This window comes from Salminus brasiliensis, chromosome 1 (assembly GCF_030463535.1).
Source record: "Salminus brasiliensis chromosome 1, fSalBra1.hap2, whole genome shotgun sequence".
NCBI classification, from domain to species: Eukaryota; Metazoa; Chordata; class Actinopteri; order Characiformes; family Bryconidae; genus Salminus; species Salminus brasiliensis.
In genome coordinates, this window is record NC_132878.1 from 442,766 (window position 1) to 467,794 (window position 25,029).

At 42.3% G+C, this 25,029-nt stretch overlaps 2 protein-coding genes across 6 annotated transcripts in view; both read right to left on the minus strand.

Annotated features, from left to right (window-relative positions):
• LOC140562113 (uncharacterized) lies at positions 1-20,409 on the minus strand. Of its 4 annotated transcripts, XM_072687558.1 has the most exons (13): positions 9,126-9,436; positions 7,707-7,888; positions 7,399-7,586; positions 6,885-6,912; positions 6,731-6,756; positions 6,540-6,577; positions 4,796-5,026; positions 4,282-4,309; positions 4,128-4,153; positions 3,938-3,974; positions 1,585-2,098; positions 566-650; positions 1-377 (listed from the first exon to the last, which is right to left on the minus strand). In XM_072687558.1, exons 5-11 carry the CDS (start codon positions 6,753-6,755, stop codon positions 1,863-1,865), a joined length of 621 nt encoding a protein of 206 aa, XP_072543659.1. In that variant the 5' UTR covers position 6,756; positions 6,885-6,912; positions 7,399-7,586; positions 7,707-7,888; positions 9,126-9,436; the 3' UTR covers positions 1-377; positions 566-650; positions 1,585-1,862. The 4 variants fall into 4 exon arrangements, with proteins under 4 accessions (XP_072543659.1, XP_072543739.1, XP_072543911.1 ...); XM_072687638.1 differs by lacking the exons at positions 7,707-7,888; positions 9,126-9,436 and adding an exon at positions 19,044-20,409 and having other exon boundaries at positions 7,399-7,535; XM_072687810.1 differs by lacking the exon at positions 4,796-5,026.
• Positions 14,214-25,029, minus strand: part of LOC140561983 (uncharacterized) — a 16,816-nt gene continuing 6,000 nt past the window's right edge. The window contains exons 12-18 of one of the 2 annotated variants that reach the window (XM_072687356.1): positions 24,849-24,876; positions 24,675-24,721; positions 24,488-24,530; positions 16,167-16,370; positions 15,857-16,050; positions 14,844-14,928; positions 14,214-14,655 (exon numbers count right to left, since the gene is read on the minus strand). In XM_072687356.1, coding sequence (XP_072543457.1) covers positions 14,498-14,655; positions 14,844-14,928; positions 15,857-16,050; positions 16,167-16,370; positions 24,488-24,530; positions 24,675-24,721; positions 24,849-24,876 — 759 coding nt within the window. In that variant the 3' untranslated portion in view covers positions 14,214-14,497. Of the gene's footprint in view, positions 14,656-14,843; positions 14,929-15,856; positions 16,067-16,166; positions 16,371-24,487; positions 24,531-24,674; positions 24,722-24,848; positions 24,877-25,029 lie in introns of those variants that run through there. The other variant, XM_072687433.1, reaches the window with a different exon arrangement.

Genomic DNA, 25,029 nt, shown 5'->3' on the forward strand with positions numbered 1-25,029 from the left:
TTTAAAACCCCAACAGGATTAAAAAACATCACCAATAAACCCAGTTTAAATACGAGCTTGAGACCCAGACAGACACCAATTTATAGCATAATGCTAATTCTTGCTAATTCCTGCTTATTCGTGTTAATTAGGATTAAAGTTATCTAAGGCTAAAGCTAAGAGTATATAATCTCTATAGTAATCTTAGACCATTCGTTTCAATTCATTCCCCTTAATGGATCACTGGATACATTGATGAATTTCACTCAGATGTTTTATCAGATCTTCATGTTGTTTATCTTTCAGCTGTTTTGGATTTGGGTTGGTCATAATTGAGGACAGTGTCCCCTCTATCTTCTTCAGGAGCTTGACCTGTCTCTGAAGTTTCTCTCGTAACTCTGGGGAAACACGTGCAGGAAGTGAGGGAGGGTGAGCAATATCCACTGACCTTCAGATTCTGATAGATATAGATACTGATTTATTTATCTTCAGATATAGATACTGATTTATTCTGAAGCTCTGCAGGAAAGCTTCAGTCAGGGAGTGTTCGAACAGATCCACACTCACTAATTCTTATTTTACTCACCTGCAGTCTCGGCTGCTGCTGCTGTAGGGACTGGACCTGTGCTGCCTGATCTTTCACCTGGCGATTTGTGCCCAGGGGTTCCAGCCTAAAGAGGGAGGTAGAACATCAGTGTTTAGGTGCAGTGAGGGGTCAGTATGAGGGAGTGTGATCTACCGTGTTGAAGGCTGTAGTGGGTGTGACTCTTCTGCACTTGGTTTATTAAAGATAACATTGAATCCAGTAGAAATAAAGGGTATGCATTGATGACATGCCCCCTGACTGAGTGGTGAAGCACGGCTGCAGCTTTTATTGTGGAAAATGGCCAAACTGAGACCGAAACAAGCGATTATCTGCTCAAGGTAAAGGCAGCGACCCATCCACACTACTAAACAGCCATTGGTCCATGGACAGCACTGTGTATCCAGAAACGTCCAGCTAACTGAGGATCAAGTCTTACCCTCCTTTAGAGGATAAAGCCTCGTGTCTGAGAGTCGAGTGAATGGTCTTAGGAGGGTTTCTCACTGTTTTCAGGATCATTTAGTAGACAGGCTCATCCAGGTTTTGCTAGATTTACCTTTTAATCAATCTTAGCATTTTGCTAAATTGGCAACTAAAGTGAGCTTGTTTTTTCCCCTGCTTTCAGAGCGTTATTTCAGCACTCACTGAGCTCCCACATGTTTCAGTGCCTGGATTCCAGAACTTCAGTAATCCATTAGCTTCTCTGGTCTTTGTCCTTCAGCAGTCTGTAGAAGAAGAGCTCTGGATTCCTGCTCAATCTGTTTGTACAGTCAGTCGCACAGCAGCTCTTTCCTGCTTTTGTGTTTTAGCAGCGTTCACACTGAATGCTACAGCTGCCACTGCCACTCAGTGTGCGTGGCCACAGTGACCCCCGGCATCTGTGATGTTGTGCATACCCTCTATTATTTTAGATATTTTAAACATTCTTCTGTAATTTTGCATTCTTAATTACTGTTCATTTGCATAATAATTAAAAGTTAAATTATAACAGAATGTCTGTGTTGAAGGAATTCTGAAAATACCTGAGGTTTGATCCACTGTGTAACTTTCTCCAGTGCTCTCTGATTCCTGGAGCATTGCAGTAGTCCACTATCCTCGTGGAACAGACAGTCCACAGTGAGTGTATTCCCTCTGTCTACACTCCTGCTGCTGTCTGGTACCGTGGCCTCCGGGTCAGACGTGTGATGGAGAACCACTAGAACAGCAGGCTTGGTTTCTGTAGCAGCACAGAGCTTCATTCATTCACAGGAATATAGAGATGATCCTAACTGTCCTCAAACCCTAACAGTACTATTCTACCTTAAAGCTTCAGACTGAGCACACAGCTGCTACCTGATAACTGCTGAAGCTTCTTCAGAGCTGATTCAATGTCGGTTCCAGTTCGAGAGACAACAGGACAGAAAGCCAGAATGACATCACACTCCTCCACAGTAGACACCTCCTTCAGGCCGGGTTTACCGTCTATCAGCTTTCTTATGAATCCCTCATCTGAACCCAGAGTCTTTCCAGACACCCAGGACAGGAACTTCAGGTCTCCTAGAACAGAAAACACACAGTTATCATCCTGGTTCTGCTCTCAGCAGCTGTGTGTCAGCTCGGACGAGGGTGTGATGTGGTGTTCAGGGGCTGGATTGAGCAACAGAAACACAAGATTTTAAGAACAATCTCCACCTCTAATCCAGTTAAATTAGATATTACTGTCTAATATCTGTCATTATAACTATTTAAACTGATCATTTTAGAAGATTACCCTCTGAACTCTTTCAAGATGAGTGTGAGGCCATCGTTAGGTTAAAAACGTTAGATTAGAACATTTTTGGAGAATACCGGTTGTTCTTAGAATCTTTCTGAAGTGAAGAAAAATCTGAAAATTATTAGGAAGGTTTTGATAAAGAATATTAGTTCATCTTTTCATTCATATTTAGTCCATATTTAGAAAAAAAACCCATCCAAGCGGAATTTCTTTCTTAAGACTTTTGTAAATCTGGCTGCAGGTTTACACACGTTACTAAACTAACCTCGGCAACACATTAAATCTGTGCTGAGGTTTTGGTGTGTTGTAGAATTATATTTCATATTACGTGCTTTAGTGTTTGTTATGGTCTGTATTAGAGATGGGGAAAAATCGATTTGAATGTAAATGATTCTGAATCGATTCACAAATGTCAAATTGATTTTCTAAATGTAAAGGGTTTGGAGCGCATTGCATTATGGTAACTGTAGTGAGGTTGCAGTCGTGTGCAGCACCTGAAATGCTCTCTAGCGCCCTCATTTCTTTTTCTCTCTTTTTATGTTAGTCCCTCGGCTTCTTTAGTTTTATGTGCAATAAAAGCTCAGTACTTCACCGCCAGCCCAGTTTAACTCATCTTTGTCAGTGGAAGTGGCCCAAAATGAGCATTACCCCAGGATAGATTAAAGTTAAACTGTTAAACTGTGGAGCTTGTGTTGGAAAAGTTGCCCTGAGCAGTCACGACTACGGTCGAGAGGCTGAGATCTGGAAAGGTTACACAGGGTAAAACTACCTTTTCCACTGCAGCTCCAATACAGAACTTTCCAGTTCTCGCTACATTATTTGTTTCATTAATAAAAGATATTGGTCTAAAACATGAAATCAAAACAAAAATAAACCCTGTATAGAAAAAAGAAGCATTAATAATGCTCGGAGCCCTCTAAAACGTAATCGAATCAAATCCTGAGGTGCCTAGACCCCTAGTCTGCACCTAACTGTTTTAGTTCAGTTGATCTATTTTTCCTGGTGAAGGTAAGTGCACGGTTCTGTTCCACTGAAGAGTCACTAAGTAAGCAGTAGATAACACCTATTGTTGCTGCTGCCATTGTAACGAGGTATGGGTAAAACACTACAGCCTGTATCACACGCCTTTGTGTAGTTGTTAAGATTTCTCGGTTCATCCACCTAATCGTCACTAATTCTATGTCTTCGCTTTTTAAACTCTTGAACTAAGTAAAACCTAAAGTAGTGTCCTCACCAACAGAAACAATTTAACATAAGAGGTTTACTGTGCTACAGAACCCAAGCCTGCTGTTCTAGTGGTTCTCCATCACACATCTGACCCAGAGGCCACGGTACCAGACAGCGGCAGGAGTGTAGACAGAGGGAATACACTCACTGTGGACTGTCTGTTCCACGAGGATAGAGGACTGAATAATATATAAAGGATATAATGACTAAATGGACGGGTTGTGAATTTTCTTGCTCCATATTTTGTAAATTAGTCAGTTGTCCTCGTTTTAAAGGGACGCTTTTGTCTCCCTAATTTTGTTTTTATGTTGAAGCTGTGCTAAAGGTAATGCTTCATGACAGGCAGTTATGACATGTTAATAACGTAAACTGGCATTCACTCCACAACATCTCACCTGCAGCAGCTGGTGGCTCTTTTTTAGATTTTTTTACCTGTTTTTAAAAAAATGAAAAACAGAAAACAGACATTTACATTTGTACATTTGTTAACGGTGTTGTAGAGGGACTAATAACTGAAGGATTTCAGTCTGTTCATTAGCAGTTCTGTACATTTTCAGCAGTTAGGTATGCAGAAGGAGAACTCACCGGGGGTTCTGGACCTGTGGAACATCCTGTTAGAGAGGCAAAATATAAAACATCAATATCTGTTATAGCTGATCTTATTAGAATTTTTACCATGTTCCTTTTAGAATTCATATCACAGATCGAATGTGACCAGTAATAATATTGATTAACTCACTTGTTTTTGATCCATCCTCTTGATTGAGCTGAAAAGGAGAACATCAGTGTTTATCAGTGTTTACACAGTAAAGGATCTAAATGAGCATGTGTGACACTTATCCACTTTAATCCTCTATAAACTGTTTAAAACGAGTCATTTGAATATTTCATTGAATTTCAACACTTGACCAGCATAGGGTATGTTTGAATCTGAGAAGTTAGACATCCAACTTGTCCACTACCTTGACCATCAGACACCACCCTAGACCATCTGAAAGCAGCTAGCAATAAAAGCTCGTCTTAGCTGGGGTTTTCAGCAAGTCAGTCATAATCAGTTTTTGTCTGCAGCGTTCCCCACTGTTCCATCAGTGCATTTTAACACGCAGTGATAAATTTATCACACACAAATGATGAATTAGCCCCAGTAGACTAAACAATTACCCACATACATATTATTATTATTATTATTAATAATAAGAAGAAGAAGAGTAATAGTAATAAAATAGTAATAAAAATAATAATTGATTAAATACCGCGTCTTTTATCCACTTTGTGACTGCATCCACTGCTGGTCTCGTCTTTATTTCCACTTCTTTATCTTCTTGGAACAGACAGTCCACAGTGAGTGTATTCTCTCTTCTTACACTCCTGCTGCTGTCTGGAACCGGGGCTTCCGGGTCAGATGTGGGATGGAGAACCGTTAGATTAGAACATTTTTGGAGAATACCGGTTGTTCTTAGAATCTTTCTGAAGTGAAGAAAAATCTGAAAATTATTAGGAAGGTTTTGATAAAGAATATTAGTTCATCTTTTCATTCATATTTAGTCCATATTTAGAAAAAAAAACCATCCAAGCGGAATTTCTTTCTTAAGACACTTTTGTAAATCTGGCTGCAGGTTTACACACGTTACTAAACTAACCTCGGCAACACATTAAATCTGTGCTGAGGTTTTGGTGTGTTGTAGAATTATATTTCATATTACGTGCTTTAGTGTTTGTTATGGTCTGTATTAGAGATGGGGAAAAATCGATTTGGATGTAAATGATTCTGAATCGATTCACAAATGTCAAATTGATTTTCTAAATGTAAAGGGTTTGGAGCGCATTGCATTATGGTAACTGTAGTGAGGTTGCAGTCGTGTGCAGCACCTGAAATGCTCTCTAGCGCCCTCATTTCTTTTTCTCTCTTTTTATGTTAGTCCCTCGGCTTCTTTAGTTTTATGTGCAATAAAAGCTCAGTACTTCACCGCCAGCCCAGTTTAACTCATCTTTGTCAGTGGAAGTGGCCCAAAATGAGCATTACCCCAGGATAGATTAAAGTTAAACTGTTAAACTGTGGAGCTTGTGTTGGAAAAGTTGCCCTGAGCAGTCACGACTACGGTCGAGAGGCTGAGATCTGGAAAGGTTACACAGGGTAAAACTACCTTTTCCACTGCAGCTCCAATACAGAACTTTCCAGTTCTCGCTACATTATTTGTTTCATTAATAAAAGATATTGGTCTAAAACATGAAATCAAAACAAAAATAAACCCTGTATAGAAAAAAGAAGCATTAATAATGCTCGGAGCCCTCTAAAACGTAATCGAATCAAATCCTGAGGTGCCTAGACCCCTAGTCTGCACCTAACTGTTTTAGTTCAGTTGATCTATTTTTCCTGGTGAAGGTAAGTGCACGGTTCTGTTCCACTGAAGAGTCACTAAGTAAGCAGTAGATAACACCTATTGTTGCTGCTGCCATTGTGACGAGTTATGGGTAAAACACTACAGCCTGTATCACACGCCTTTGTGTAGTTGTTAAGATTTCTCGGTTCATCCACCTAATCGTCACTAATTCTATGTCTTCGCTTTTTAAACTCTTGAACTAAGTAAAACCTAAAGTAGTGTCCTCACCAACAGAAACAATTTAACATAAGAGGTTTACTGTGCTACAGAACCCAAGCCTGCTGTTCTAGTGGTTCTCCATCACACATCTGACCCAGAGGCCACGGTACCAGACAGCAGCAGGAGTGTAGACAGAGGGAATACACTCACTGTGGACTGTCTGTTCCACGAGGATAGAGGACTGAATAATATATAAAGGATATAATGACTAAATGGACGGGTTGTGAATTTTCTTGCTCCATATTTTGTATATTAGTCAGTTGTCCTCGTTTTAAAGGGACGCTTTTGTCTCCCTAATTTTGTTTTTATGTTGAAGCTGTGCTAAAGGTAATGCTTCATGACAGGCAGTTATGACATGTTAATAACGTAAACTGGCATTCACTCCACAACATCTCACCTGCAGCAGCTGGTGGCTCTTTTTTAGATTTTTTTTACCTGTTTTAAAAAAAATGAAAAACAGAAAACAGACATTTACATTTATACATTTGTTAACGGTGTTGTAGAGGGACTAAAAACTGAAGGATTTCAGTCTGTTCATTAGCAGTTCTGTACATTTTCAGCAGTTAGGTATGCAGAAGGAGAACTCACCGGGGGTTCTGGACCTGTGGAACATCCTGTTAGAGAGGCAAAATATAAAACATCAATATCTGTTATAGCTGATCTTATTAGAATTTTTACCATGTTCCTTTTAGAATTCATATCACAGATCGAATGTGACCAGTAATAATATTGATTAACTCACTTGTTTTTGATCCATCCTCTTGATTGAGCTGAAAAGGAGAACATCAGTGTTTATCAGTGTTTACACAGTAAAGGATCTAAATGAGCATGTGTGACACTTATCCACTTTAATCCTCTATAAACTGTTTAAAACGAGTCATTTGAATATTTCATTGAATTTCAACACTTGACCAGCATAGGGTATGTTTGAATCTGAGAAGTTAGACATCCAACTTGTCCACTACCTTGACCATCAGACACCACCCTAGACCATCTGAAAGCAGCTAGCAATAAAAGCTCGTCTTAGCTGGGGTTTTCAGCAAGTCAGTTATAATCAGTTTTTGTCTGCAGCGTTCCCCACTGTTCCATCAGTGCATTTTAACACGCAGTGATAAATTTATCACACACAAATGATGAATTAGCCCCAGTAGACTAAACAATTACCCACATACATATTATTATTATTATTATTAATAATAATAATAAGAAGAGTAATAGTAATAAAATAGTAATAAAAATAATAATTGATTAAATACCGCGTCTTTTATCCACTTTGTGACTGCATCCACTGCTGGTCTCGTCTTTATTTCCACTTCTTTATCTTCTTGGAACAGACAGTCCACAGTGAGTGTATTCTCTCTTCTTACACTCCTGCTGCTGTCTGGAACCGGGGCTTCCGGGTCAGATGTGGGATGGAGAACCACTAGAACAGCAGGCTTGGGTTCTGCATGAAAACAGTGAAACATTCATGTCCACCGTGTTCCAGTAACTCTGTCAGCCCAGAATCTTCCTTCAGAGAGGTTACTGCATTAATGCTCCAGTCTGAACACGGTGAACTGAGTACCTGATAACTTCTGATTCAGTTCTGCTTCAATGTTGGTTTCATCTGGACAGAACAGCAGACTGACATCAGCCTCTGCTTCGTTAGACACCTCCTTCAGGCCGTGGATTTCTGCCTTTAATGATTTAATAAACTTCTGAGCTGAAGGACGTTTCCAGTCCCACAGCAGCAGAACTTCAGCTCTCCTAGAACAGAAATAACACACCATCAGCATCCAGAGAAATCAGTGGTACACTACATGTCCAAATATTTGTGGACACGTATTCTCATTTAACCTGGTTGCCACAATGGAAATAAAACATCAGCACATTGGTTTAAAATGAAGTTCTTCAATTCTTGTTTGTGGCTTTATGAAATTTAACACTTGCCATTGTCAGATTTGTGGAGAATACACTCTCCTGAGACCGTCGAGGGGACAGATTCAGTGGACTCTTACTGATTTAACAGTGAAGTGAGCTCTGATTCACATTACCAGTCACTTCAGGAAGTGTTTCTGTAGAAAAGCTGCTGGAGTTCAACATCATTAACTTATCTAAAGAGACCAGAATTTAGTACCTTAATGTTCTGATAAATGGACCCTGGCAGTGAAAGTGAAGCGGCTCTCTGTGTTCTCTCTTCATCTTCTTTCACTAGACACATTTGACATTTGATCTTCATCTGATCTTCTCTGAGAGATGGAGGTGATCTGACTAAACTCTCACACCTGAAGAAACGCCTTTAATTACATTTATTAAACAGAATGAATAGAAATGTCATTTTCCTGTGAGGAGAAAGTTCACCCCCCACATTTATCACTCCTTCTAATGTGTAGAATCAGAGTCAGGAGCAGAAGATCAGCTGCAGATGATCAGATCATGGTTGGAGAGGATGATTCTGGACAGGATCTTTCCAGTTTTGTGTGTTTATATTATGTTCAAGATCATTAAAGATCAATAACCAAAGAACACTCACTGGGTTCATTGTGTCAGTGACACATGATGGACGTTAACATTTAAGGACATTAAGCAGTAGAAATGACCTTCTCAGTAACAGAGGAGCTGCTGTTGGGCCCTGAGTTCACTTATCTGTGACCCTTTCTGTTTCAGTCCAATCAGAAGCTAAACAGCCTCGTTTCAGCCCTGAATGCTAGTTTATCATTTGACTCACAAATAAGTAACTTCTCAAAGATGTTTTATCTCTTGAAAACATCAAGAATGCACGACACAGTGGTGGAACAGGTAGGAGCTGTGGGTTCAATCCTTGATCTGGTCTATGTCTGGGCAGTTCTCCCCTCTGCCCCTAGGGTGAGTGTGTGTGTGTGTGTGTGTGTGTGTATGTGTGTGTGTGTGTATGTGTGTGTGTGTGTGTGTGTGTGTAAGTGAGTGTGTGTGAGTGAGTGTGTGTGTGTGTATGTGTGTGTGTGTGTGTGTGTGTGTGTGGTACCCTCTGATGGACTGCCTCCCTGTCCAGGGTTTTTTTCTGTCTTGTATCCGAATGGGTTCTTCAACCACCCTGACCAGGAAGATAAGAACATTTAAAATAAGACCTGCTGACCTTACACAACGCTCAGAAATACAGTTTCAATCCACTAATCATGAACATGAAGGTGAATATTGGACTTTCAGTGATTTCTGTTCTCTTTCTGGGACAGAGTGAATATATCCACTCCTCCATTTAGATCATTAGTTGAGTGCTGCTGAAAGCTTAAGTTTCCAAGACAGAGAGCTCTTAACTTCAGTTGAAGATGTGTGATGTCACTCCTTCGGCCTTTATCTCTTCCTGTCTGCTCGTCCTCTGACACTGCTGACTCACGTGTCCCTTTCCATGCTTCCACATCACAGCTTTCCACCTTCTGATCTCTTACCACTTTGTGAACTCCCATAATAACCTGGTATTACCTGTTTGCTCACCTTGTATTTTAGGCATCTTCTTATGTGAGTCTTCTTTTACTCATCTAATCTGATGCAGGGAAATCAGACAGCATGCTATGTGGAATGTACAATAAGCAATCACAGTAATCACATCACATTAATCACATCATCTTAATCACATCAATCACAAACAAAGAGAGAGACAAGAGCACTGAACAGAAGACTGGACAGAGGAACAAGGACCAGGTCATTAATGGGGACGGACACAACACAGTGACAGGAACAGGGACAGAACTGAAGTAAAGGTAAAGACAGATCTGCAGGGAGGTGAAAATATTACATATCTGATTCAGCTGTTTTACAGAGTTCTGAACGAGCAGATCAGGAGTAACAGGTACTTACCTCCACCCACAGATCAGACGTCTGAATTTTCACTCAGCTGAACTGGAACCAAAAGTCCAGAACATTCTCAGAAGCTCCAGAATCATAAAATCATGATTATTCAGGTCTTTACTTACATTTAATATTTAAATTATTCTACAGAAAACACCTCATTAATATGCATTAATACATGCAACAGAAATCAGAGAAAACAAACACTGTAATAATCACACACACACACACACACACACACACAGCTCCTGAATAAATAACTGAACAGCTGTTTTTAAACAGAGCAGAAGAAATACTCTTCCTCTGAACTCACTCTTTACTGCCCTCCTCAGTTCACTGTGTAGAACTGCACTTCTCTAAATCACCCACTGCTGTTTGAATCAGAATCAGAAACATCTGATTCTTTATTTACAGAGAGTTTAGAATGAGCTTTAAGCTGGAGGTGTGTGAGATTAGACAGTATCTGAATATCAGCTTTAATGAGGTATTTTACAGTGAGCTACAGTGATCTTCTGTTCATGCTCATACCACCAGCATCTATCTGCTCCACCGTCCACAAACCTGAGTGATAGTGTGTAAGCAGCGAGACGACAGCTCCAGCATCTCAGTGTACTACAATTCCCTGTGTCCTCGAACCCCTGGACCTGCAGCCTTTATCTAAAAAACATTAATTACCAAAAGCTAAACTAAACAGATGAGTTTCAGCCTAGATTTAAAGACTGAGACTGAGAGTCTGAGTCCCCAACATTATCTGGAAGGCTATTCCAGAGTTGGGGGCTTTATAAGAAAAGGCTCCTCCCCCTGCTGAGGTTTTCTGAATTTTGGGAACGAGTAAGAGGCCAGCACCCTGAGATCTAAGTAGTCTTGATGGTTCGTAGAATACAATAAGATCCTGCAGGTACTCAGGAGCGAGGCCATGTAGGGCTTTATATGTTAATAGAAGAATTTTATAATCAGTGCTGAACTGAACTGGGAGCAGTGCAGTGCTGATAGAACTGGACTGATATGGTCAGATGTTCTAGGTTTAGTAAGAACCCTGACTGCAGTGTTCTGAAGCAGCTGAAGTTTATTGAGATTCCTGCTGGAACAACCTGACAGTAGTGCATTACAGTAATCTAGTCTTGAGGTCATAAAAGCGTGTACTAGCTTTTCTGCGTCTTGTAGTGATAAGGAGTTTCTTAGTTTGGAGATGTTCCTAAGCTGCATAAAGGCTGTTCTACTAATATTAGCTATATGTTGCTTAAATGATAAATCTGAGTCGAATGTGATGCCAAGATTTTTAGCTGCTAGACCAGGAATAATGGAAGCATCAGACAAGTCTAACATTAAGTCTGAGAGTTTATTTCTAGAGTCTTTTGGACCTAAAAGGAGAGCTTCAGTTTTGTCACTGTTGAGGAGAAGGAAGTCATGTGACATCCAGAGTTTTATATCCTTTACACAGTCCTCCATTTTCTGTAATCTAGGTTTAACATCAGGTTTGGCTGATATATAGAGCTGTGTGTCATCTGTAGAACAGTGGAAATGATTCTGAATCAGTCCAGCAGATTTTTCCTGTACAACATCCGGAGAATTCGACCCTTCCTCTCTAGAGAGTCGCCCAGGTGCTCGTTCAGTCTCTCCTCACTTCAAGACTTGACCACTGCAGCTGATCCAGAACACAGCGGGTCGGGTCGTCTTCAACGTTCCTAAATTCAGCCAAGTTCAGCTCCTCCTCTGCTGCGTTCTCTACACTGGCTTCCTGAAGCTGCTGCCCTCATCAGATCGCTGTCTTCAAACCCAGACTAAAGACCCTCCTCTTCTGAGAGGACTTGGGTGAAGAGTACAGTATTATGGTCTCCTTATTGACTTGTGTTTAGTAGAGTCTAAGATTAGAGGGATCTTTTTATCAGGTACTGAATTGTTCAATGATTATTCTGAACAAATAACTGCTCTTTCTTGTATTGTTGAATTTGATTACTTGAACGTTTGTTTTATGGAGTGTTGCAATGTTCATTGTTCTTCAGTAGTGCTGAACAGTTGTAGTTACAATTTGTAGTTGTAGTTACAAATTGTAGTTATTTACAAGAAAAAATTACAGCTTGATTGGTTTTGTGTAATGATATGTCCATGTTAATGTGATGTCATAATTTGAAATTATTTATAGAATGAAAAGTGTATATTATTCTAATAAAAAAATATATATATATAAATAAATATAATAATAATGTTTTTAACTATCTGTCAGGCCCTGGGTATCGTGCCCTCCCCCGGGGCAATCCTGGGTCACCGCCCACAGGCCCTTATAAGGACTTCCACCTCATTTCCGGTTCATTTGTGTTCATTTCGTGTTCATGTGTTGCACCTGGGACTGGGGGCATTTAAGGAGCCTCTCTACAGAGACTCACTGCTGTAAATTGATTCTCCACGCGTCCGTGGCGTGTTCCTTTTGGCAGGTATTCTGATCTGGTTCAAGTTATCTCCGAGTCTGGTTCTAGAGGCAAGTGTGTTACGCTGCTTCCAGTTCATGCTCCTTGGCGGCTCAAGCTCACAGGGCAGTCACAGCGTACTCAGGTTGGGCTTGCCCTGTAATCTAGTTCAGGCAGCTGGTTCTCCAGCTACCCCTTTTGTTTACTCAAAGCTGGCTCTGGTTCTTAGTTCTAGTTTCCCCTGCATCCCAAGCTAGGCTTGTGGGTTTCTGTTGGTCCCTTCCCTCATTTAGATCTCAGTTCATTCCTGCTCATCCCCTGTCACTCCCGGCTCCTCCCAGTCCCAGGATTGTTGTGTTCACCATTTGGTTTGTCATCTTCTGTTTGTGCTCTAGTGTTGGCCATTAGTTGCTGCACCTTGTTTGTACACCCTTTATGTTTGAATAAAATCTTGCTTAGTTTCATCTCTGCGAGTGTTCATCCCGTCTTTGTCTGGCCGCACACACTATGACACTATACACCATTGCTTATTTTGTCAAATATGTTTTATCGGCTGTCTAATTTCAAAAATATGGATGTTGGCAATGAAGTAATAATTGAAATGTACACTTTCATGTACACTAGTGTATGCTGACATTGGAACCACTGTAAATATAATTTATAGCCATGTGTATTTAAGTCAAAGTTGGTATCAGTATCAGAATTGGAAAGAAAAAAGTGGTATAAATATGCTTCTTATTCAGATTGAATCTGTTAATGGAAATACTTTGAAAAGAAGTGAAGGTGTCAGAGTGTTTCTGATTAATATCTAAAGTATTTTGGTAAATTACGCATACTCCACCTCCTCTGCCTGATCATTTAATTCTAATTTTAGCCTGCAGGAGGTGCTTCTGATCACTTATTCATTTTATTCACAGTGACTGTTTCTGTGTTTCGTGGTCTAATATTCAGTAGACCGAGCTTTATGTCTGAGGTTGTGCTGTTACCGCTTGAGTGTGAAAATTGAACACTAATTTAATTATTGAAATGAACTGATTTAGTTGCTAAAGAGCAGTGATGTTTACCTCCGTTTATCCAAGAGGGTTTGGAAACTCTACATTCTGGGATTAGATATGGTTTGTTACTACACCCAGGATTTGATTACATTCAGTGATAAGAGTGTTAGTGGGGTCAGGATGTTGGATGATGATCACCACTCCCCCTTTATCACCCCCCAACTTCCCAAGTCATCCCAGATGTTTCGGATGGAGCTCCTCCACCACCATTCCAGAGAAAACAGTTCCTCCACTGCTCCACAGCTGCTGGAGGGCTTTATACCCCTCTAGCTCAGAGGAAGTTATTGGGGAGGAGATGGGGTGTAGTAATGGGGCAAGATGGGCTAAATGGGGCATTAAGGAAATGAGGTGGAGTAAAGTAACATTGAAGAGATGGTGTAGAGTAATACAGTGTCAGGATGGGGTGGAGTAATGGGTGGTTCAGTAAAACGAGTGGAGTAATGAAGTGTTGAAGAGATGTGGTGGAGTAATGGGGCAATGAAGAGATGTGGAGCAATAGGGTGTTTAGGAGATGGAGTGGAGTAATGGAGCATTAAGAGGATGGGGTGGAGTAAAGGGGTGTTGAGGAGAGGAGGAAGAGTCTTGGCTCAGGACACAGAAAGCCAGGCCTTGGCACTTTTTGTGAAACAGGTTTCTCAGGTATCTGATATTCATGATCTGATGCTGTTCTTCATATTTCACACTTTATTTTAATTAGTAAGGAAATGGAGACAAAGTCAAATAATTGTCCTTTGAAAAGAAACACATTAAATGCTTCCCAGTTTTATCACAGGAAGTGTGGAAATGAAGCCTGTTAATCAGTCAGACTACAGAGAAGGACAACATTTATTACGTATACAGAGTAAAATACATCACAGCAATCTTCACTCAGGTTTAAAACCCCAACAGGATTAAAAAACATCACCAGTAAACCCAGTTTAAATACGAGCTTGAGACCCAGACAGACACCAATTTATAGCATAATGCTAATTCCTGCTAATTCCTGCTTATTTGTGTTAATTAGGATTAAAGTTATCTAAGGCTAAAGCTAAGAGTATATAATCTCTATAGTAATCTTAGACCATTCGTTTCATTTCATTCCCCTTAATGGATCACTGGATACATTGATGAATTTCACTCAGATGTTTTATCAGATCTTCATGTTGTTTATCTTTCAGCTGTTTTGGATTTGGGTTGGTCATAATTGAGGACAGTGTCCCCTCTATCTTCTTCAGGAGCTTGACCTGTCTCTGAAGTTTCTCTCGTAACTCTGGGGAAACACATGCAGGAAGTGAGGGAGGGTGAGCAATATCCACTGACCTTCAGATTCTGATAGATATAGATACTGATTTATTTATCTTCAGATATAGATACTGATTTATTCTGAAGCTCTGCAGGAAAGCTTCAGTCAGGGAGTGTTCGAACAGATCCACACTCACTAATTCTTATTTTACTCACCTGCAGTCTCGGCTGCTGCTGCTGTAGGGACTGGACCTGTGCTGTCTGGTCTTTCACCTGGCGATTTGTGCCCAGGGGTTCCAGCCTAAAGAGGGAGGTAGAACATCAGTGTTTAGGTGCAGTGAGGGGTCAGTATGAGGGAGTGTGATCTACCGTGTTGAAGGCTGTAGTGGGTGTGACTCTTCTGTGCTTGGTTTATTAAAGAAAAAATTGAATCCAGTAGAAATAAAGGGTATGCATTGATGACATGCCCCCTGACTGAGTGGTGAAGCACGGCTGCAGCTTTTATTGTGGAAAATGGCCAAACTGAGACCGAAACAAGCGATTATCTGCTCAAGGTAAAGGCAGTGATCCATCCACACTACTAAACAGCCATTGGTCCATGGACAGCACTGTGTATCCAGGAACGTCCAGCTAACTGAGGATCAAGTCTTACCCTCCTTTAGAGGATAAAGCCTCGTGTCTGAGAGTCGAGTGAATGGTCTTAGGAGGGTTTCTCACTGTTTTCAGGATCATTTAGTAGACAGGCTCATCCAGGTTTTGCTAGATTTACCTTCTAATCAATCTTAGCATTTTGCTAAATTGGCAACTACAGTGAGCTTGTTTTTTCCCCTGCTTTCAGAGCGTTATTTCAGCACTCACTGAGCTCCCACATGTTTCAGTGCCTGGGTTCCAGAACTTCAGTAATCCATTAGCTTCTCTGGTCTTTGTCCTTCAGCAGTCTGTAGAAGAAGAGCTCTGGATTCCTGCTCAATCTGTTTGTACAGTCAGTCGCACAGCAGCTATTTCCTGCTTTTGTGTTTTAGCAGCGTTCACACTGAATGCTGCCACTGCCACTCAGTGTGCGTGGCCACAGTGACCCCCGGCATCTGTGATGTTGTGCATACCCTCTATTATTTTAGATACTTTAAACATTCTTCTGTAATTTTGCATTCTTAATTACTGTTCATTTGCATAATAATTAAAAGTTAAATTATAACAGAATGTCTGTGTTGAAGGAATTCTGAAAATACCTGAGGTTTGATCCACTGTGTAACTTTCTCCAGTGCTCTCTGATTACTGTAGCATTGCAGTAGTCCACTATCCTCGTGGAACAGACAGTCCACAGTGAGTGTATTCCCTCTGTCTACACTCCTGCTGCTGTCTGGTACCATGGCCTCCGGGTCAGATGTGTGATGGAGAACCACTAGAACAGCAGGCTTGGTTTCTGTAGCAGCACAGAGCTTCATTCATTCACAGGAATATAGAGATGATCCTAACTGTCCTCAAACCCTAACAGTACTATTCTACCTTAAAGCTTCAGACTGAGCACACAGCTGCTACCTGATAACTGCTGAAGCTTCTGCAGAGCTGATTCAATGTCGGTTCCAGCTCGAGAGGCAACAGGACAGAAAGCCAGAATGACATCACACTCCTCCACAGTAGACACCTCCTTCAGGCCGGGTTTACCGTCTATCAGCTTTCTTATGAATCCCTCATCTGAACCCAGAGTCTTTCCAGACACACAGGACAGGAACTTCAGGTCTCCTAGAACAGAAAACACACAGTTATCATCCTGGTTCTGCTCTCAGCAGCTGTGTGTCAGCTCAGACGAGGGTGTGATGTGGTGTTCAGGGGCTGGATTGAGCAACAGAAACACAAGATTTTAAGAACAATCTCCACCTCTAATCCAGTTAAATTAGACATTACTGTCTAATATCTGTCATTATAACTATTTAAACTGATCATTTTAGAAGCTTATCCTCTGAACTCTTTCAAGATGAGTGTGAGGCCATCGTTAGGTTAAGAATGTTAGATTAGAACATTTTTGGAGAATACCGGTTGTTCGTAGAATCTTTCTGAAGTGAAGAAAAATCTGAAAATTATTAGGAAGGTTTTGATAAAGAAAATTAGTTCATCTTTTCATTCATATTTAGTCTATATTTAGGAAAAAAGCCCATCCAAGCGGAATTTCTTTCTTAAGACACTTTTGTAAATCTGGCTGCAGGTTTACACACATTACTAAACTAACCTCGGCAACACATTAAATCTGTGCTGAGGTTTTGGTGTGTTGTAGAATTATATTTCATATTACATGCTTTAGTGTTTGTTATGGTCTGTATTAGAGGTGGTGAAAAATCGATTCGGATGTAAATGATTCTGAATCGATTCACAAATGTCAAATTGATTTTCTAAATGTAAAGGGTTTGGAGCGCATTGCATTATGGTAACTGTAGTGAGGTTGCAGTCGTGCCCTCGAGCCCTCTAAAACGTAATCGAATCAAATCATGAGGTGCCTAGAAATTCCGACCCCTAGTCTGCACCTAATTGTTTTAGTTCAGTTGATCTATTTTCCCTGATGAAGGTAAGTGCATGGTTCTGTTCCACTGAAGAGTCACTAAGTAAGCAGTAGATAACTGTCATGATCCACACGGTCTGACAAGAATGGGTGAACACTCGCAGGGGACCAAGGCGAGAGAGTTTATTGGTCACAATAAACCGTAAACAAAACAGAAATGCAGCAATGATTACCAGGGTTAAGGAAGAACTAAACAAACCATACTGGGCAAACAAAAGGAACACACCTGGGGCTGGTGAGGCACTAGGGCAGTGCTAGCTGCCGGGACTGAGCCAATACCATTACTCAGAAACAAACCTCCAAGCCGAGCCTGGAGAAACTAAGAACTAGAACATATAGAGGAGCGCTAGTCAGGCGCATTGAACTTACTAGACTTGAGAGCGTGAGGAGTCAGCCGCCAAACCTAGACGACTGATCCGGTCCGACGATGAGGAGAGCTAACTACTGAAACGAGCTGGAGAGTCGCTCACTCCCGGAGCTCCTGGACCCAAGCTCGCTGAACCCATGAAGCTTGGCGAGAGATCGCCGCAGACATGCAGTAGCTCCCTAATGGGGCAGTGGTGGCTCAGCGGTTAGAGCGCCGGGATATCGATAACAGGGTTGTGGGTTCGATTCCCGGGCTCGGCAAGCTGCCACTGTTGGGCCCTTGAGCAAGGCCCTTTACCCTCTCTGCTCCCCGGGCGCTGGAGTTGGCTGCCCACCGCTCTGGGGGTGTGTCTGTACTCACTGCCCCTAGTTCACTAGTGTGTGTGTGTACTCACTGCCCCTAAAACATGTGTGTGTGTGTGTGTTCACTACCAGATGGGTTAAATGCACTGTACACTGTACAGTGACAAATACGTGCACCTTTACTGGACCTTTACTGCACCTTTAGCTTTCCCTGCTAAGCTAGCTAGGTTGAAAGAGTCCTCTGTACAAGGATGGACTCTACAGACTAGACCAATGAATCCTGAGTCTCTACCATGAACAACCTGTACAATACCATAAACAATAACCTGGGTGCATGAGGTGCACTAAGGGTAATCCTCGGCAACCGGCAGCTGACACTAGCCCTCCTTAAATACACCAGCCCACAGGTGTAACACATAAACCAAACGATGAACAGACACATGACAAACAACCTAAAACCAAGATGGTGACGAGGGGGGTCAACACAAGAGTCCTTTTCAACATAAAAGTACAGAACATAACTTAACATGACATGAACATGACAAGACTTTGAAGGGGGAGTTCTTGATCGCCTGTGAGCCGTGGCCCGAGACCGCCCCTGGGGCGGGCACGGCGGCGCGGGCGTGACAATAACCTATTGTTGCTGCTGCCATTGTAACGAGTTATGGGTAAAACACTACAGCCTGTATCACACGCCTTTGTGTAGTTGTTAAGATTTCTCGGTTCATCCACCTAATCGTCACTAATTCTATGTCTTCGCTTTTTAAACTCTTGAACTAAGTAAAACCTAAAGTAGTGTCCTCACCAACAGAAACAATTTAACATAAGAGGTTTACTGTGCTACAGAACCCAAGCCTGCTGTTCTAGTGGTTCTCCATCACACATCTGACCCAGAGGCCACGGTACCAGACAGCAGCAGGAGTGTAGACAGAGGGAATACACTCACTGTGGACTGTCTGTTCCACGAGGATAGAGGACTGAATAATATATAAAGGATATAATGACTAAATGGACGGGTTGTGAATTTTCTTGCTCCATATTTTGTAAATTAGTCAGTTGTCCTCGTTTTAAAGGGACGCTTTTGTCTCCCTAATTTTGTTTTTATGTTGAAGCTGTGCTAAAGGTAATGCTTCATGACAGGCAGTTATGACATGTTAATAACGTAAACTGGCATTCACTCCACAACATCTCACCTGCAGCAGCTGGTGGCTCTTTTTTAGATTTTTTTACCTGTTTTTAAAAAAATGAAAAACAGAAAACAGACATTTACATTTATACATTTGTTAACGGTGTTGCAGAGGGACTAAAAACTGACCAGGAAGATAAGAACATTTAAAATAAGACCTGCTGACCTTACACAACGCTCAGAAATACAGTTTCAATCCACTAATCTTGAACATGAAGGTGAATATTGGACTTTCAGTGATTTCTGTTCTCTTTCTGGGACAGAGTGAATATATCCACTCCTCCATTTAGATCATTATTTGAGTGCTGCTGAAAGCAAGTTTCCAAGACAGAGAGCTCTTAACTTCAGTTGAAGATGTGTGATGTCACTCATTCGGCCTTTATCTCTTCCTGTCTCCTCGTCCTGTTGCACGTTTGTTCTGACTCCTCACTAGAATATCAACTGCAAAAACTCATAACTCTGTTTGTGCTGTACTTGAAGATGTGCTTTGCAGTTCCTGTCCACACTTCTGACAGCAGCCAGAGGTGCAGATACCGAAGCAGACACCGCAGTTCCAGTGACCTCATTTACCCCCCCTGTTCTGATACCAAGGTGATGGTGACTGGAGGACTGTGGAAGTGCCAGTCTGCAGAAGGCAGAGTTCATCTCAGCTTCTGCTTCTGCTCGCTCTCTGAACCTCCTGACTCTGACTGAGACGTGGATCACCCCAGAGAGCTCTGCACCTCCAGCTGCTTTGTCGTCCACCTTTGCCTTTTCCCACTCTCCACGAAGGACTGGCAGGGGCGGCGGCACAGGCTCGCTCCTCTCTCCTCTGTGGCGCTTCACCCCGCCCTCTTTTTTTAATCTTGATGTTTCCTCTTTTGAACACCGTGCTGTTCCTGTCTCTTCTCCCACTAGACTCACATCACTGTTCTCTATCCTCCTCCTGGTCCTTTGGGCAGTTTCGTTGATGAACTGAACGTTCTCTTGAGTGGACTCCCTGTTGACGCCTCACTTATTCTACTTGGCGACTTTAGCCTTCCATCAGAGAAGCTCCAGTCTTCATGCCTTCTTCCATTGCTCTCATCCTTTGGTCTCACGTCCAGCCAGTCTGCACCAGCACACAGAGCAGGGAACACTCTGGACCTGATCTTCAGCAGACCTGTCCCTGCTCTGGACGTGGCTGTGACTCCTCTGGACTTCTCTGATCACCACTTTCTCTCCTTCTCACTCCCCCTCTGTGCTCCTTCAACCTAGGTTCTTGGTCCTTTTCTTCTCTCACTCTACACTCGCTCTCTTGGTAAAGTGATCTCCTCTCATGGATTCTCTTACCACTGTTACGCCGATGACAGTCAACTCAAGCTCTCTTTCCCACAGTCTGACACACAGGTCTCCACCTGCATCTCAGCATGTCAAGTCAAGTCAAATTTATTTGTATAGCGCTTTTTACAACTGTTGTCGTCACAAAGCAGCTTTACATAATTAGTACTTAATAAAGGACAGAGACAGAGAAGAAAGAAGGAATAACATGAAGGGTCAAAGACCCCCGTGAGCAAACCAACGGCGACAGTGGCAAGGAAAAACTCCCTCAGAGCTGGAGGAAGAAACCTTGGGAGGAACCAAGGGACTCACAAAATGACCAAAGCAAATACAACAGAAATTTGATAGTGGTGATATTAATAGTGTCAGACAGGCACAAGTCCATCTAGGTTTCAGCATGGCCACCAAACAGGCAGCAGCGGACACGGACACGGGCGTACCCTGAGAGCATGTCTCACTGATGTCTCTTCTTGGATGAAGGCTCACCACCTCACACTCAACCCCAGCAAGACGGAGCTGCTGTACATCCCGGGAACTGCTGGACCTAAAAACGATCTTGCCATCTCCTTTGAGAACTCACTGGTCACTCCTTCTACAGAAGCTGGAAGTCTTGGTGTAGTCATGGATGATCAGTTATCGTTCTCAGGTCATGTTGCAGTTCTGACTCGGTCCTGCAGATTCCTCCTGTACAACATCCGGAGAATTCCACCCTTCCTCTCTAGAGAGTCGCCCAGGTGCTCTTTCAGTCTCTCCTCACTTCAAGACTTGACCACTGCAGCTCTCTTCTGGCTGGTCTCCCTCTGTGCTCCTAAGTTCAGCCATGTTCAGCTCCTCCTCTGCTGGGTTCTCTCTTCACTGGCTTCCTGTAGCTGCTGCCCTCATCAGATTCAGAGCCCTGACTCTGGTCTACAAAGCCAAGACTGGACCAGCCAGCCCCTCCGTACTTGATGGCGATGGTCAAAAGCCGATCTGCACCAAGAGCCCATCCAGCTTCAAGTACGGCTTGGCTCGACCCGCCATCCTTTAAGATCCACGGAAGATGAGCGTCCAGACTTTTTACTGTCCTGCACCGAAGTGGTGGAACGAACTTGTCCAAACAGCAGAGTCCAACGCTCACTGTCTTCAAACCCAGACTGAAGACCCTCCTCTTCTGAGAGGACTTGGGTGAATAGCAGAGTGGTCTCCTTACTGACTTGTGTTTAAAAGAATCTAAGATTGGAGGTATCTTTGAATTTTTGGTCCAATTCTAACTAGCTGAGGTTTTTCTTGGGTAAATAGTAAAGCACTTCTGTAAGTCGCTCTCGATAAGAGCATCTGCTAAATGCCTCAAATGTAAATGTATGCCTTGCTACGCCAGTGCCCTCCACATCGGCCCCTGCTACAACGGCGCCCTCTGCATCCGTACCCGTGTCGGGTCCAGAGCCTGCGGCTCCTTGGCCCTACTGTCAGCCGCCCACAGGCTCACATAAGGACTTTTGTTGTGTTTTCGTTCTGGTTTTGATTCACAGACTCGGTTCTTGTTCATTTGTGTTCATGTTTGTTCAATGTTCACGTGTTTTGATTCAGGTTTGTCATGACTTGTTTTGTTGATGTGTTTCACCTGAGACGGGGGGTACTTAAGGGGCGTCGACGCTCTGTTCGACACCGAGAATTAAATGGATAAACGGTTAAGAAACCTCGAGGTAGTCCGAGAGGTTCTCGTCTGTAACCACGTAGTGTTTAGGCCAGCTTCCACTCGACTCTGTTGTTTACGAGCAAGCCACAAGGTTCTAGCATTCAGCGAGGTTTGCTCGCTATCCGCGGTAAGATACCCACGACTCACGTTCCAGCTAGGCGACCCTATGCCACGCAACATTTCCAGGTTGGGTCGGCCTAGCCGCTTTTGCCAAGTAGCTGGTTCTCCAGCTAAATCCCCCGTCTCAGGTCTGTTTGTTTTCAGATTTGCCATGTTCTGGTAATGTTGATCACTGTATTCAGGTTTATGATCTTTAGCTGCTGCATCTTTTGCTCACTTGCCCCGTTTGTTTGTCTGGTTTTGTTAAATAAACTACTTACATTGAGTCCATCTCTGCGAGTGTTCATCCCTCTGTGTCTGGCCTAACCCGCCATGACAGATATGTATAGATTTTTAAAATATATCGGGATGTATACAGAGGGATATTCAGGGATATACTAAACTAATATACTTTTGTTACTTATTTCATAAAAAAACATTCTCTATTAAATAAGCTACAGCATACAATGTAAAATGTCCTTAGACTACCCTTTTTTTTAGAAGTATACCCTACTTTTGTTTTTAAAAACAAAAACCTTTTATATAGGCCTACTAACTTCAAATTGTAACAAAATGTAAATCAATCTCTAATGTACAGTGAGGTGTTAATAATATTTCATTAGAGTTAAATTAGCTTTCATTTAACAAAGTTCTATTTAACATACAGTTATTAAAAAGTCAACTAATTTATTACAGGACATGGCATGGATGATAACAGTTTGACCTGTGTTTATATAATGTTCATAAAATATTTTTACAATTTTTTCAAAAAGTCTATAATATGGTATTGTGTATCGCCATTCAGCTAAAATATATTGAGAGGATTTTTGTCACCCAGCCCTACATTGCATTATGGTACACTGTATTGCCAAAAGTAATCGCTTGCCTGCCTTCGTACGCATATGAACTTGAGTGACATCCATTCTTAATCCAAAGGGTTTAATATGATGTCGGACCACTCTCTGCAGCTATGGCAGCTTCAGCTCTTTTGGGAAGGCTTTCCACAGGGTTTAGGAAAGAAGCGCATGTGTGAGGTCAGACACTGATGTTGGACAAGAAGGCCTGGCTCGTAGTTTGCGCTCTAATTCATCCCAAAGCTCTCTCACTCATCCATGTCTTAATGGACCTTGCTTGTTGCATTGGTGCGCAGTCATGTTGAACCAGGAAGGGGTCGTCCCCAAACTGTTCCCACAAAGCTGGGAGCATGAAACTGACCAAAATCTCTTGGTCTGCTGAATCATTTAGGGTTCCTTTCACTTTCACAGGGGCCAAACCCAACTCCTGAAAAACAACCCCACACCATGATCCCCCCTCCACCAAACTTTACACTCAGCACAATGCAGTCAGACAAGTACCGTTCTCCTGGCAACTGCCAAACCCAGACTCGTCTATCAGATTGCCAGATGGAGAAGTGTGATTGGTCTAGAGTCCAGTGGCAGCGTGCTTTACACCACTGCATCCGACGTCTTGCATTGTGCTAGCTGATGTAAGGCTTGGATGCAGCTGCTCAGCCGTAAACCCATTCCACTAAGCTCTCTACGATCTCTGTTCCAGAGCTAATCTGAAGACCACATGAAGTTTGGAGGTCTGTAGCGGTCAACTCTGCAGAAAGTCGGTGACCTCTGCACACAATGCGCCTCAGCATCCGCTGACCCTGCTCTTTCATTTTACATGGCTGACGGCTTCGTGGCTGAGCTGCTATCGTTCTCACTGTGGAAAATTTAGTAGTGAGGAAATTGTATAACGTGGCGTCCGATCACAGTCTCATGCTGGAATTTACTGAGCTCCTAAAAGCGACCCATTCTTCCACTAATGTTTGTGAAATGTTTGATTGGTTTTATAAACCTGTGGCTATAGAATTGATTGGAACACCTGAATTCAGTGACTTGGATGGGTGAGTGAATACTTTTGGCAATATAGTGTAACTGTATTGAGTTTTTCTGTAGTTGCAGCCGCATGCAGCACCTGAAATCCTCTCTGTCACTTCCTTGCTTCCTTTTCTCTCTTTTTCATGTTAGCCCCTCATCTTCTGCCATCCCAGGTTAACTCATCTCGGCCAGTGGAAAAGTGCCACAAATTATAAGCATTACCCCAGAATAGACTGGAAGTTAAACTTCTGGCCCTGGAGCTAGTGTTGGAAAGGTAACACAGGGCTTTTGCGCTATGTTGCGTAATACGGAGCAGAGATACAGCAGAGTCTCATGGCAAAAGCAAAGTGTGAAGACAAAAAGGGTTTACCCACCATCCAAAGCAAACCCAGTGGTGGGGTGTCATGGCTTGGGCATGTCTTTTTCTCAAACATTATGGAGGGCACTCTATAACAATGTGTATGATGTGTATTAGACTAGCCTTCATAGGAGCTTTATATGCAGACTTACCTGCATTTTCTGCTGCTGCCGGTTCAGACTCTCCTCCCTCTCGCTGAAAGATAGTGGGAATGATAGAGTACAGTTTACAGCTCTCTCTGAATGTGGAGTTTCCATTTAGAGTTTTAGTGCAGTTTATTGCTTCAGTAAATAAACAGCAGTAAAGTGTGTAGAATGAGAGTACTGACTAAACCCTCACCTGGGGGACTGGACCTGTGCTGTCTGGCAGGATGCACCACAAAGAGTCTACAAATGGATTCATTAGACAAAACATACAATAGACCTAATTTAGTATCAGTGCTGGAGAATACAGTACATATGATAATAATAATAATAATAATAACCAGTAGTAAATTGATGAGGCATGACTTACCCCTCTGTGATACACCCTGACTTCTCTCCTAAAAAGAAAGAGAAAGCATCAGTGTTTAGGTGCAGTGAGGGATCTGTTTGAGTGTGATATAACATGTTGAAGACTGCGGTGTGTGAGATTCTGTTGTTCCGGATACATTAAAAGATAACGGAATTATATTACTAATCTCAAACTGTAATGC